This window comes from Pezoporus flaviventris, unplaced genomic scaffold (assembly GCF_033815535.1).
Source record: "Pezoporus flaviventris isolate CSIRO_AGI_PZ_B2104156 unplaced genomic scaffold, CSIRO_AGI_Pfla_v1 ptg000148l, whole genome shotgun sequence".
Classification (NCBI taxonomy): domain Eukaryota; kingdom Metazoa; phylum Chordata; class Aves; order Psittaciformes; family Psittacidae; genus Pezoporus; species Pezoporus flaviventris.
In genome coordinates this window covers 173,396-186,393 of record NW_026892696.1, presented here as the reverse complement: position 1 = coordinate 186,393, position 12,998 = coordinate 173,396, and the positions used below count along the sequence as shown (strand labels likewise).

At 55.8% G+C, this 12,998-nt stretch overlaps 1 protein-coding gene across 1 annotated transcript; it reads left to right on the top strand.

Moving 5' to 3' along the window:
* The first annotated feature begins 1,476 nt into the window (after nucleotides 1-1,476).
* Nucleotides 1,477-12,208, top strand: RCC2 (regulator of chromosome condensation 2). Its single transcript, XM_061479383.1, is given in 15 exon segments — nucleotides 1,477-1,552; nucleotides 1,632-1,706; nucleotides 2,362-2,696; nucleotides 5,701-5,794; nucleotides 6,434-6,577; nucleotides 6,679-6,810; nucleotides 6,915-6,938; nucleotides 6,941-7,002; nucleotides 7,283-7,397; nucleotides 7,650-7,816; nucleotides 9,350-9,530; nucleotides 9,608-9,713; nucleotides 9,816-9,888; nucleotides 10,023-10,100; nucleotides 11,303-12,208. Coding segments are annotated over 15 exon segments (1,758 nt in total). The 5' UTR covers nucleotides 1,477-1,485; the 3' UTR covers nucleotides 11,408-12,208.
* Nucleotides 12,209-12,998: the final 790 nt, after the last annotated feature.

Genomic DNA, 12,998 nt, shown 5'->3' with positions numbered 1-12,998 from the left:
GATGCTTCGTGGATGATCTGGTGAGTAGATGTTCATTTATTTCTCCCCTTTAAAAGCACTGAGGAGGTTGTTCTGTTCTGAAGTCACACCAGGGTTTTCCAGCGGTTGGGAATTTCAGGGTGGGATTCGCAAATGGTGCCCACCAGCATCCCGTGGGCCTGGGCCTTCACGTTTGAAAATGCATCACGAAGTGCAAATGCATCAAATATCCATCCTATGGATGAAGGTTTGGGATGAAGGGACCTTAAAGCTCCTCCAGCTCCAACCCCTGCCACGGGCAGGGACCCCTTCCACTAGAGCAGCTTGCTCCAAGCCCCTGTGTCCAACCTGGCCTTGAGCACTGCCAGGGATGGGGCAGCCACAGCTTTCTTGGAATCTTCCCTTGCTTTGCAAGGAGATGAACGTGACTTTGCTCCTCTAAAACAGCCTCCAATAAAGCAAATCATGCAAAATGTGTATTTCTTGGGGGGGGAAACACTCAGCAATAACAGCAGTGGGTGTATTTATTTATGGGGGGGACACTCTGCAGTAAAGGCAAAATGTCCATTTTCTTTCATAGGGAAAAATCAGTGCAATAAAGAAACATGCCCATTTATTTCCCAGGGAAGTATCAGTGCAATAAATGCAGCACGTCCATGTATTTCATAGGAAAAAAAAAACAACATTGCAATAGAGATAATATATCAAGTTTATTTTATAGGGAAAAAAAATCAGTGCAATAAAGACAACATGTCCATTTATTTCATAGGGAAAAAAAAAACATTGCAATAGAGATAATATATCAAGTTTATTTTATAGGAAAAAAAATCAGTGCAATAAAGGCAACATGTCCATTTATTTCATAGGAAAAATCAGTGCAATAAAGGCAATATGTCCATTTATTTATAAGGAAAATCAGTGCAATAAAGGCAATATGTCCATTTATTTCATAGGGAAACTTCAGTGCAATAAAGGCAACATGTCCATTTATTTATATGGAAAAAATCAGTGCAATAAAGGCAGTATGTCCACTTATTTATAAGGAAAAATCACTGCAATAAAGGCAATACGTCCATTTATTTATAAGGAAAAATCACTGCAATAAAGGCAATATGTCCATTTATTTATAAGGAAAAATCACTGCAATAAAGGCAATATACACGTTTATTTATAGGGAAAAATCACTGCAATAAAGGCGATATGTCCATTTATGTCGTGGGAGAAAACCCCTTTGCACTAGGGGCAATGTGCTCATTGGGGGGGGGGGGGTGTGTGAAATCCCTTTGCAACAGAGCCTATTTCCCCCTTCCAAACCCACTCCTGCGCTTTCCCCTTTGCGAACCCCCCTTTTCGCTCTCTTTCCTCCTCCGCTCTCGTCCTCGCCGAGTCTTCCTGTCCTAAAGATGGAGCTGTGCGTGCCGCGCCGGACCCTGCATCTCTTCCTTCCCTAAAGCAGGGCGATTTTTGCCCCCCCCTTCCCTTTCCCCTTCCCCTTCCTGCCCGTACATGTGTTTCTGTTTTGTATCGCAGCGTTTTGCGCTGCAGGCTCGTATTTACATTGCAAGTGCATCTGGTGGGTGGGCGCTGAGGGAGGGCGAAGGGGGAAAAAGGGAAGGCGAGGGGAAGATTTACCTCCTTTCTCTCTACGACAGGAAACACCGCCACAAACATTGCCGAGGCCCCGAGGTGTTGCTTGCTTTATGCTGCGCCCATCGCCCTAAAATCAGGTTTGGAATTTGGGGGGGGGATAAGGGGGGAATGGGAGGAGGAGGGGGAAGAAGGGATGGGGGATGGGGTAAAATCCTGGGAAAGAAAAGGAATGGGGAAGGGAAGAAAGGAGAAGGAAGGCGGATCCACGTGGTGCTGGGGCCAGACAGGGATCCCATTGTTCCCCAGCGATAATAAAGGGGAAATCAAAGAGTTAAAGTAAAGGGGGGGGGGGGGGAGGAGAAAGCGGGGCCGCGATCGGGTTTGGACCCCCCCCCCCCCCCCAACACCAACCCCTCCAACCCCCCCCCTCCGCCAACCCAAGCCAATAGCAAAGGGCAGCGGCAGCCGGAGCACAAGCGGGGTCCCCCCCGCGAGCAGGTGGGGTTTGGGGGGAGCGGGGACCCCCAACACCATCCCCCCACACCGTGCACTGTTGGGGGGCGGGATCGCTGCCTCCGGGACGTTTTGTTCCCATCCCCCCGTTAACCCCCCCATCCCCTTCCTCCCAGCGTACCCCCAACCCCGCCTTTGCCCCCCAAAATCCTCCGTTCCCCCCCTTTCCACTTCCCCCCCAGTGCAGTTGGGGTCTGGGGGTTCCCCCCTCCCCCTCAGTTCCGCACGGCCTGGGCCGGGCCGGGCCGGGCCTGGCGGTGACGGCGGCTCCCGCTGCAGGCTCCATGCCCCGCAGGAAGGCGGCGGGGCCGCCCTGGGAAGCGGCCCCGGGGAACGGGGCTGCGGCAGCGGGGAGGCGGCGGCCGGGCCCGGCGGCGGGAGCGCGGCGCAGGCCGAGGCCTGAGCGCGGCGGCGGCGGCGCAGGAGGAGGAGGAGGAGGAGGAGGCGGCAGCAGCGGCGGCAGCAGCGAGGAGGAGGCGCCCCGGGAGCGGCGGCCCCGGGACGGGAGCCCCGGCGGGAGGAGGCCCGGCAGGCCCGGCGGAGGGGGAGCGGGAGCGGCGGGACGGGGACCGAGCGTCGTCATCTGCGAGCCCGAGCACAGCAAGGAGCGCATCGTGAGGGAGTCGGCACCCCGGAACCCCCCTTGTGACCCCCGGAACCGCCCTTGTGACCCCCGGAACCCCCCTTGTGACCCCCGGAACCCCCCTTTGTCACCCCCGGAACCCCCCTTGTGACCACCGGAACCCCCTTTGTCCACCCCCGGAACCCCCCCTTGTGACCCCCGGAACCCCCCTTGTGACCCCCGGAACCCCCCTTTGTCACCCCCGGAACCCCCCCTTGTGACCCCCGGAACCCCCCTTGTGACCCCCAGAACCCCCCTTTGTCACCCCCAGAACCCCCCTTGTGACCCCCCGGAGCCCCCTTGTGACCCCCGGAACCCCCCTTTGTCACCCCCGGAACCCCCCTTGTGACCCCCGGAACCCCCCTTGTGACCCCCGGAACCCCCTTGTGACCCCCGCACCCCCCCCTTGTGACCCCTGGAACCCCCCTTGTGACCCCCGGCACCCCCCCTTGTGACCCCCGCACCCCCCCTTGTGACCCCCGCACCCCCCCGTTGTGACCCCCGGAGCCCCTTGTGACCCCACACCCCCCTTGTGACCCCCAGACACCCCCTTGTAACCCCGTGCCCCCCCCCTTGTGACCTCCGGAGCCCCCTTGTGACCCCTGGAACCCCCTTTGTGACCCACGGACCCCCCCTTGTGACCCCCGCACCCCCCCTTGTGACCCCTGCACCCCCCCCTTGTGACCCCGGCACCCCCCCCTTGTGACCCCCGGAGCCCCTTGTGACCCTGGAACCCCCCCTTGTGACCCCCCCCACCCCCCCCTTGTGACCCCCGGAACCCCCCTTGTGACCCCCGCACCCCCCCCTGGTGACCCCTGGACCCCCCCCTTGTAACGTCCCCTTGTACCCCCAGCACCCCCCATTGTAACCCCTCCTTGTACCCCCTTATCCCCCCCTGTACCTCCCCTTGTATCCCTGGTACCCCCCCTTGTACCTTCCTGCACACTCCTTGTACCCCCCGCATCTCCCCCCTTGAAACTCCCCTTGTACCCTCTTATACCTCTTGTGTCTCCCCTTTATCCCCCCTGTACCCCCTCATAACCCCCCTTGTACCCCCCGCACCCCCTTATACCCCTCTGTACTCCTTTATACCCCATTGTACCCCCTTGCACACCCCTAATGCACCCCTGTTCTGTACTCACTAATGCACCCCTTAGCACAGCCCCCCTTGTACCCCTGCCTTGCAGCCCCCCACTGAAACCCCAATACACTCTCCAATGCACCCCCCCATTGCACCCTAATATCCCATATGACACCCCCTTAGCACCCCCAGTGCACCCACCATTGCATCCCACCATTGTACCCCCATCCTATCCCCCATTGCACCCTCTTATAGCTCTCCCCTAGAGCATCCCATGATGTACCTCCCCCTGCACCCCCACTGCACCCCGTTAACACCTTCCAACACCCCCCTAATACACCCCCCCTTTACCTGCCTTTCATCGTGTGCCCCCAGCCCCTCTCCCAAGTTGCACCCCCAAAGTTGCACCCCTTCTTTTGCACCCAGTGCTCCCTCTTATTGACCCACTTCATTGCCCCCCCCCGAGCCGGGTTGTAGAGGAATGGGGTGCCCTGGCTTTGGGGATGGTACTGCAGAATGTTCCCCCCCCCATGTCCCTACATCCCCCATGTCCACAGCATCCCCTGCATCTGCCTTGTCCCCAGAGTCCCACATTTCCCCCCATGTTCCCTACATCCTCCACATCCCAGATGTCTCCTGGTGTCCGCCGCATCCTGATGTCCCCCACGTCCCTCAGATCCCCAGTGTCTCCCATGTCCTTGATGTGCCTCGTGTCCCTCTGTCCCCCACATCCTGATGTCCCCCATGTCCCTCAGATCCCCAGTGTCTCCCATGTCCTTGATGTGCCTCGTGTCCCCTCTGTCCCCCACATCCTGATGTCCCCCACGTCCCTCAGATCCCCAGTATCTCCCTTGTCCTTGATGTGCCTCGTGTCCCCTCTGTCCCAGATGTCCCCTGCATCCTCTTTGTCCCCCACATCCCTGATATCCCCCATGTTCCCCCACATCCCCAATGTCCACATGTCCCTGATTGTTCCTCATGCCCCCCCATCCCTTTTGTTCCCATGTCCCTACCCCTACATCCCTTGTGGTCCCCCATGTTCCCTTCATCCTTGATATCTCCCATATTTCAAATAATCCCCATGTCTCCCATGTCCCCTACATCCTTGATGGTCCCTCATGTCCCCTGTGTCCTCCCAGTCCCCCATATCCCTGATGTCCCCCACATCCCTGATGTCCCCATGTCCCAGATGTCCCCCTCATCCCCAATGTCCCCAATGTCCCCTGTGTCCTCCCAGTCCCCCATGTCCCTGATGTTTCCCCATGTTCCAGATGTCCCCCCCCATCCCCAGTGTCCCCCATGTCCCCTGTGTCCTCCTGGTCCCCCATGTCCCTGATGTTTCCCCCATCCCCAGTGTCCCCCATGTCGCTGATGTCCCCCCACGTCCCTGATGTCCCCCCCATCCCCGATGTCCCCCTTGTCCCTGATTCCCCCCATCCCCAATGTCCCCCCATGTCCCTGATGTACCCCCATCCCCAGTGTCCACCATGTCCCTGATGTCCCCCCCGATGTCCCCCATGTCCCTGATGTCCCCCCATCCCCAGTGTCCCCCATGTCCCTGATGTCCCCCCTGATGTCCCCCATGTCCCCGATGTCCCCATGTCCCTGATGTCCCCCCATCCCCAGTGTCCCCCATGTCCCTGATGTCCCCCCTGATGTCCCCCATGTCCCCGATGTCCCCCCATCCCCAATGTCCCCCCATGTCCCTAATGTCCCCCCCATCCCAGATGTCCCCGATGTCCCCCATGTCCCCGATGTCCCCCATGTCCCTGATGTCCCCCCATCCCCGATGTCCCCGAGTCCCCCATGTCCCCGATGTCCCCGATGTCCCCCATGTCCCCGATGTCCCCCATGTCCCCGATGTCCCCCATGTCCCCTCTCCCTGGGGCACTGATGGTTTCCTGGTTCCTTGCAGAAGCTCGAGGGCTCCAAGAGCCGGGGGCAGCTCCTCATCTTCGGGGCCACCAACTGGGACTTGATCGGCCGCAAGGAAGTGCCTAAGCAGCAAGGTGAGGGCTGTGCCTGGGTCCCGTTTCCCAGCTCGCTGTTGTTAATTGATGGTTAATTGTGACTGAATTGATACCTGGGGGTTGTTCCTGCTGCAGTCAGGGCCAGCACTTGGGGCTCCTGCAGAGCAAAACGGGGGCATTGCTGCTTCTTGATGCCTTCATAGGGAATTCTTTGTCCTGTTCATTTCCAATGTGCTTCTATTTAATTGCTTTTATTAATTAGCATCTTGGAGGGGCTGTTTTACAGCTGCAGCCTAAGGCCAGAAGCTGAGGTGCGCCACATCCCCTGCAGCGTGAACTAAAGGCGCTGCTCGTTTGGGGGGCATTTCTAGTTCATTACTTTTCCTGCTGCATTTTAGTGCAGTTCGGTTGCATGTCTTTGTTTCTGCTTATTTTTAGTGCATTTAGACCTGATTAATTCCTTGATTAACTAATTGGGAGGGGAAGTTGCAGTTGCATGTCATAAGCTGGGCCACAACTTGGGGTGCACCCATCTTCTCCAAAGCCGGATGAAGGCGCTGCTGGTTTTTGATGCTTTTCGATTGAACTGTACATTCCCTGCTCCTTTTTGATGCGCTTAATTGGAATTATTGTTTCGTTAATTAATGGCTTTGGGGTTGTTTTGGGTTCCCTTTGCAGTTGCCTATCGGAATCTGGGCCAGAACCTGTGGGGGCCGCACAGGTACGGGTGCCTCTCAGGTATTCAGGTGCGGAGCGTGGTGTCAGGACCCTGCGCTGCTCACAGCCTGCTCATCACCACCGAGGGCAAGCTCTGGAGCTGGGGTGAGCACCGGTACCCCAAAACCACCCCCAGCCTCCCCTTTGGGCACACCAGGAGGCTTCGTCTTCCCGTTTTGCTGCAAAAAACACTGATTTTGGGTTAGGTCGCAATGAAAAGGGGCAGCTGGGACATGGGGACACGAAGCGGGTGGAAGCGCCAAAGCTCATCGAGGTGCTGGGGGGTGAAGCCATCGTGCTGGCAGCCTGTGGTCGAAATCACACCCTGGCACTCACAGGTAAGGAAAACCCTCTCGTGTTTAGGATCAGTTGGCTGAAATCAGCTCATTTTGCCCCAAACACCTCTGCTTTTTGGGTGTTCAGTTGGGTTTTTGCCTTGCAGAGAGCGGCTCCGTGTTTGCCTTCGGGAGAATAAAATGGGGCAGCTGGGGCTGGGGAACCAGACAGACGCCGTGCCCAGCCCCACACAGGTATCACTGCCCCTTCCTGTGCTTTCCCTCACCTTTTTGGGTGAAAAGACAGCAGATTTGGGTTTTTTTTCCGCTGAAAAATAGCCTTAGCAGAGGCCAACCCCCTTTTGGGGCATCCCACTGCGGGAGAGGTCCATTTGCAGCTGCAGTTGGAGAATAAACTTCAGTAATTTAAAATAACTCCCCAAGGTTTGAGGAATTGGGGGTTTCTGTGTGGAAATCAGCTTTTTGCCTTTCTCTGCTTGTTTTTCCTACCCTCTTTTCTTGGCTTCTCCCGCAGATCATGTACAACGGGCAGCCCATCACCAAACTGGCCTGTGGTGCCGAATTCAGCATGATCATGGATTGCAAAGGAAACCTTTACTCCTTTGGGTGCCCTGAGTATGGGCAGCTGGGTACGGTGCTCTTTTGGGGTGGGGTTTGCTAATTCCTTGGGCTATTACAGGGTTGGAAGAGGGGGAAAAGCTCCCCATCTGGGCAAGCAAAGCATCGCTCCTCCCATTCACCCCCAGCAAAAGCAGTGGGGTGGGAGCTGCGAATAAAAAGGGGTTTGCAAGAGAAGAGGATTAATGCAGCTGGTTTGGGAGTAGTGGGATGCGGGGTTGGGGATACCCCGTGTTCATCCCAGTACTCATCCCCCCTTCCAGGGCATAATTCCGATGGGAAGTTCATTGCCCGGGCGCAGCGGATCGAGTACGACTGCGAGCTGGTGCCGCGCCGCGTGGCCATCTTCATCGAGAAGACCAAAGATGGGCAGATCCTGCCCGTCCCCAACGTGGTGGTGCGGGACGTGGCGTGCGGGGCCAACCACACGGTAGGCATTGGCTGCTGCAGCACTAAGGGATGGCGTGGATAAAGGTTTGAGGCCTGGAAAACGCTTGTGGGAGCTTTTAAGGCTAAACGTTAGCAGAGGGCATGTGAGGATAAAGATCCGCAGGGTGCATGGGAGGATAAAGATCTGCAGCACATACTTGAGGCTGGAGATCTGCAGCGTGAGTTAAGAGGAAGTTCTGCAGCGAGCATGTTAAGGATGAAGATCTGCAGTTAAGGGTAAAGTTTTGTGCTGTGGATTTATGGATAGGTATTGGTAGGGTGCTTTTAAGGCTTAAGATTTGCAGGGTGCATTCAAGGGTCGAGGTTTGCAGCCTGCATTTAAGGATGAAGATTTGCACTGTGCGTTTATAGAGATCTGTGTTGAGCGTATAAGTGTAAATACTTGCAGTGTGCATTTCAGGCTGAAGATTTGAGGCCTGCATTTAAAGATTGAGATTTGCAGCTTGCATTTCAGGACAGAGATTTGTAGCATGAATTTAAGGCTACATTCTTGCGGCTTGCATTCAAGGACAGAGATTTGTAGCATGAATTTAAGGCTACATTCTTGCGGCTTGCATTCAAGGACAGAGATTTGCAGCATGAATTTAAGGCTGAAGATTTGCAGCACAAATTTAAGGACAGAGATTTGCAGCATGAATTTAAGGCTGAAGATTTGCAGCATAAATTTAAGGGCTGAGATTTGCAGCCTGCATTTAAGGATAAAGTTTTGCTGTGTGCATTTATGGATAGAGATTCGTGTTGTCCATATAAGTATAAATACTTGCAGCCTGCATTTAAGGACTGGGATTTGCAGCCTGCATTTAAGGACTGGGATTTGCAGCCTGCGTTTAAGGACTGGGATTTGCAGCCTGCATTTAAGGACTGAGGTTTGCAGCCTGCGTTTAAGGACTGGGATTTGCAGCCTGCGTTTAAGGACTGGGATTTGCAGCCTGCATTTAAGGACTGGGATTTGCAGCCTGCATTTAAGGACTGAGGTTTGCAGCCTGCGTTTAAGGACTGGGATTTGAAGCGTGCGTTTAGGGACTGAGATTTGCAGCCTGCATTTAAGGACTGGGATTTGCAGCCTGCATTTAAGGACTGGGATTTGCAGCCTGCGTTTAAGGACTGGGATTTGCAGCCTGCATTTAAGGACTGGGATTTGCAGCCTGCATTTAAGGACTGAGGTTTGCAGCCTGCGTTTAAGGACTGGGATTTGAAGCGTGCGTTTAAGGACTGAGATTTGCAGCCTGTGTTTAAGGACTGGGATTTGCAGCCTGCATTTAAGGACTGGGATTTGCAGCCTGCATTTAAGGACTGAGGTTTGCAGCCTGCGTTTAAGGACTGGGATTTGAAGCGTGCGTTTAAGGACTGAGATTTGCAGCCTGTGTTTAAGGACTGGGATTTGCAGCCTGCATCCAGCCCTTGCCATACTCTGCCGTCGATGCCGTTTGCTGTGGCTGCCGCAGCTTTCCCTGCACCGAGCCGGTTGGGTCTCAGCTGCTCACGCTCAGAGGTGATGTTTCTCCATCCCCAGCTCGTCCTGGACTCTCAGAAGCGTGTTTTCTCCTGGGGCTTTGGGGGCTACGGGCGCCTGGGCCACGCCGAGCAGAAGGACGAGATGGTGCCTCGCCTGGTCAAGCTCTTCGACTTCCCAGGGCGCGGAGCAGCGCAGATCTACGCTGGGTACACGTGCTCCTTCGCCGTCAGCGAGACAGGTCAGGCCTTGGGGGGTTTAAAGCATCAATCTGGGGTGGTTTGGGGGTGCGCTGACCGCTGATGTTGGGGTTTGCAGGCGGCTTGTTCTTTTGGGGTGCCACCAACACCTCCCGGGAGTCCACCATGTACCCTAAGGCTGTGCAGGACCTCTGTGGCTGGAAGATCCGCAGCCTGGCCTGTGGGTAAGTCCAGCCCCCTCCCAAACCACCCCAGCTGCGTGGGGTTTGGGGGTGTGGGGTGGAATGGGGGGGACACGGGGTCACCTTGCCTCGGCTCCACTGCAGGAAGAGCAGCATCATCGTGGCAGCGGATGAGAGCACCATCAGCTGGGGGCCCTCACCCACCTTCGGGGAACTGGTGAGAAGGGTTTAGTGGGGACCCCCCCACCCCCTTGATCCCCAATCCCCCCTCAGCCACTAGTGGGAGGGGCTGGGTGCTTCCCACAACTCCTGCATTGATTTTCCCCCCTCTCTATGGGATGCACTTGACAGGGCTATGGGGACCACAAGCCCAAATCCTCGACGGCTGCCCAGGAGGTAAAGACCTTGGATGGGATCTACACAGAGCAGGTGAGCGGGGGGAGCCCCCAGTAAATAACTGCAGTGGCTGAGGCTGTACATAACTCATCACACCCATGGGGTGCTGGAGAGAGGCTGTGTGAGTCCTCCCCTTAAATAAACACAGCAGCTGAGGCCATACACAGCTCCTCACACCCATGGAATGCTGGAAGGAGGGTACATGAGAGCCTCCCCTTAAATAAATAAGGTGGCTGAGGCTGTACACAGCTCATCACGGCAATGGGGCGCTGAAGGGAGGGTGTGTGGAGGCCTCTCCTTAAATAAAGAGGAGGGCTGAGGCCGTACACAGCTCATGACGCCCATGGGATGCATTAAAGGGTGTGTGGGGCCCCCTTTAAATAGCTACAGTGGCTGAGGCTGTACACAGCTCATCGCACTCATGGGGTGCTGCAGGGAGGGTGTGGGGGGGCCTCCCCTTAAATAATGTCATCTGAGCCTGGAGACAACTCCTCACACCCATGAGGTGCTAAAGGGATGGCATGTGGGAGGGCTCACCTTAAATAAAGGTGGTGGGTGAGGCCGTACACAGCTCATCACACCCATGGGGTGCTGGAGGGGAGGGCATGTGAGAGCCTCCCCTTAAATCAATACAGCAGCTGAGGCCATACACTGCTCATCACACCCATGGGGTGCTAAAGGGAGGTGGGGGGGTTCCCATTAAATGAATGCAGCAGTTGAGGCAGCACACTGCTCATCACACCCATGGGGTGCTAAAGGGAGGTGGGGGGGTTTCCCATTAAATGAATGCAGCAGTTGAGGCAGCACACTGCTCATCACACCCATGGGGTGCTGAAGGGAGGGCACATGGGAGCCTCCCCTCTAAGTAAATGTGTCCGCTGAGGCCATACACAACTCACCACAGTGATGGGGTGCTAAAGGCAGGGTGTGTGGGAGTCCTCCCCTTAAATAAAGAGGGCTGAGGCCATACACAGCTCATGACACCCATGGGATGCATTAAAGGGGGGGGGGGGGCGGCCCTTGAAATCCATACAGCAGCCAATGCTGTATGTAGCTCATCGCACCCATGGGGTGCCGGAGGCAGAGTGTGTGGGAGCCTCCCTGTACATAAACGTGTCAGCTGAGGCCATGCACAGCTCATCACAGCGATGGGGTGCTCAGACATGGCCCTGGATGGAAAGGGGGGGCAGGAGGCCGTGGCCCCGTGCCTCAGTTTCCCCGTTGCCCTCCCGCAGGTGGCCATGGGCTATGCCCACTCCCTGGTGATCGCCCGCGACGAGACCGATGCCGAGAAGGAGAAGCTCCGCAAGCTGCCCGAGTACAACCCCCGCACCATCTGAGGGACCCCAGACCTGCCGGGACCCCCCAAACCCAGCCAGGACCCCAAACCTCACCGGGACCCCCCCCAAACCCCGCTTTTCCAAGCCAGCCACGGATTTAACTACCTGTTATCCCATTCCCAAAGCCTTGGGGGGTTTATTTCCCCCTTCCCATGGCTTTCTGCGTTCCCGACCGTAGCAGGATCTTTTGGCACATCCAGGCTTAGTTTCGGGGGGGTTATTTTTTTTGTTTTTTTGTAATTATTTTGATTTTTATTTGTATTTTTCCCCACCTTTTTTTATTTTCCCTTTTCCCCGCTCCACATTCCCTGGCTGCGCCACATTCCCTGGCTGCGGGCTCAGGATACCGTTGGGGACCTGAAGAGCAGCAGCAAAATGCTTCTTTCCCCCCCTCTAATATCCCAATCTTTTAGCATTTTTCCCATATTCCCCCTGCTTTGGGTGCTTTCATTTTGGGGGATTCCCCCCCCTGCTCTTCCAGCATCCCTGTTCCCGGAGGGATTCAGGATACGGATCTAACCCCCCGCAATGGGTCAAACCCATCCCCAGCATCCTTTTGGGGCTCCCCTCCAGCTATCGCAGCCCTCGCCCACCCCAGGGAGATCTCAGGTATGAAGAGGGGAGCCCCTAAAAGCTCGTTCTTGGCATTATTGATTCATTAGGGTTTAATTCCTGTTAACTCTGCCTGGTCTCAAGCCCAAAGCCCCTCCTACGACGCTGTGCACTGTGCTGGAGAAACGAGGTGCCTTTAGCAGAGCCTGGCTCTGCCTCCGCGCAACCCAAGGGTGATTTTAACTTTGAGTTCTGTCTTTTTAGGGGTTCTTTTGAGTTATTGGGGGGGAGGGGGGTGTCAGGGGCAGCATTTGCCCTGTTTGGGGAGTTTTACAGTAAAGCAAAGTGGGTTTTTTTTCATTTTCTTTGGGATTGGGGGTTGTTTTGGGGGGTTAGAGAGCAAAGATCCGGGATTGGGATTGCAGTTGGGTGGAAAAGTGAAATATTCCACTTTTTTAGCAATAGTCATTTTTGGGGGCTTGTGGCACAAGTGGAGCCACAGCCCCAGTAAAATGGGGTGAAGAAATCACCCCAAACCCCAATTTTACCCCTCCAAAAAGCATCGTTTTGGCTCCATCCTGCCCGACGGCGACATGGTTTTAGCCTGGTTAAACTCCCCTTTCCGGCCACGGGTCGGAGGAGGCTCCGGGAAGGAGCCGTGATCCCAAGGCAGGAGGATGTGGGAATGCCGCGTCCTTTAGCAGCAGGGCCTGGGTTAGTGCTGGAATTGTCTTCTTCATGGTTTGGTTTTTTATATTTCTTGGAGGAAATGTTTAAATAAAGGCTGTCATTGTGTACACCCCCCGCTCCCCCCTGCTTGTGATAGCAGAGCTCAATGGAGCGCATTGAACCCAAAGGACAGGGGCAGGGGGATGCCTTTTCTTCCCCAAAACCATTAGAGGGCATCATCCTGCTGCGGACAGCACCCTCCATCCCAAAATACTCCCTCCCCATCCAATATTCTGTATTGCCCTGTAATATTACATGGGCAGGATGCAGACACATCCTGCGCACACAGCTGAGCATTGACATGCATGCA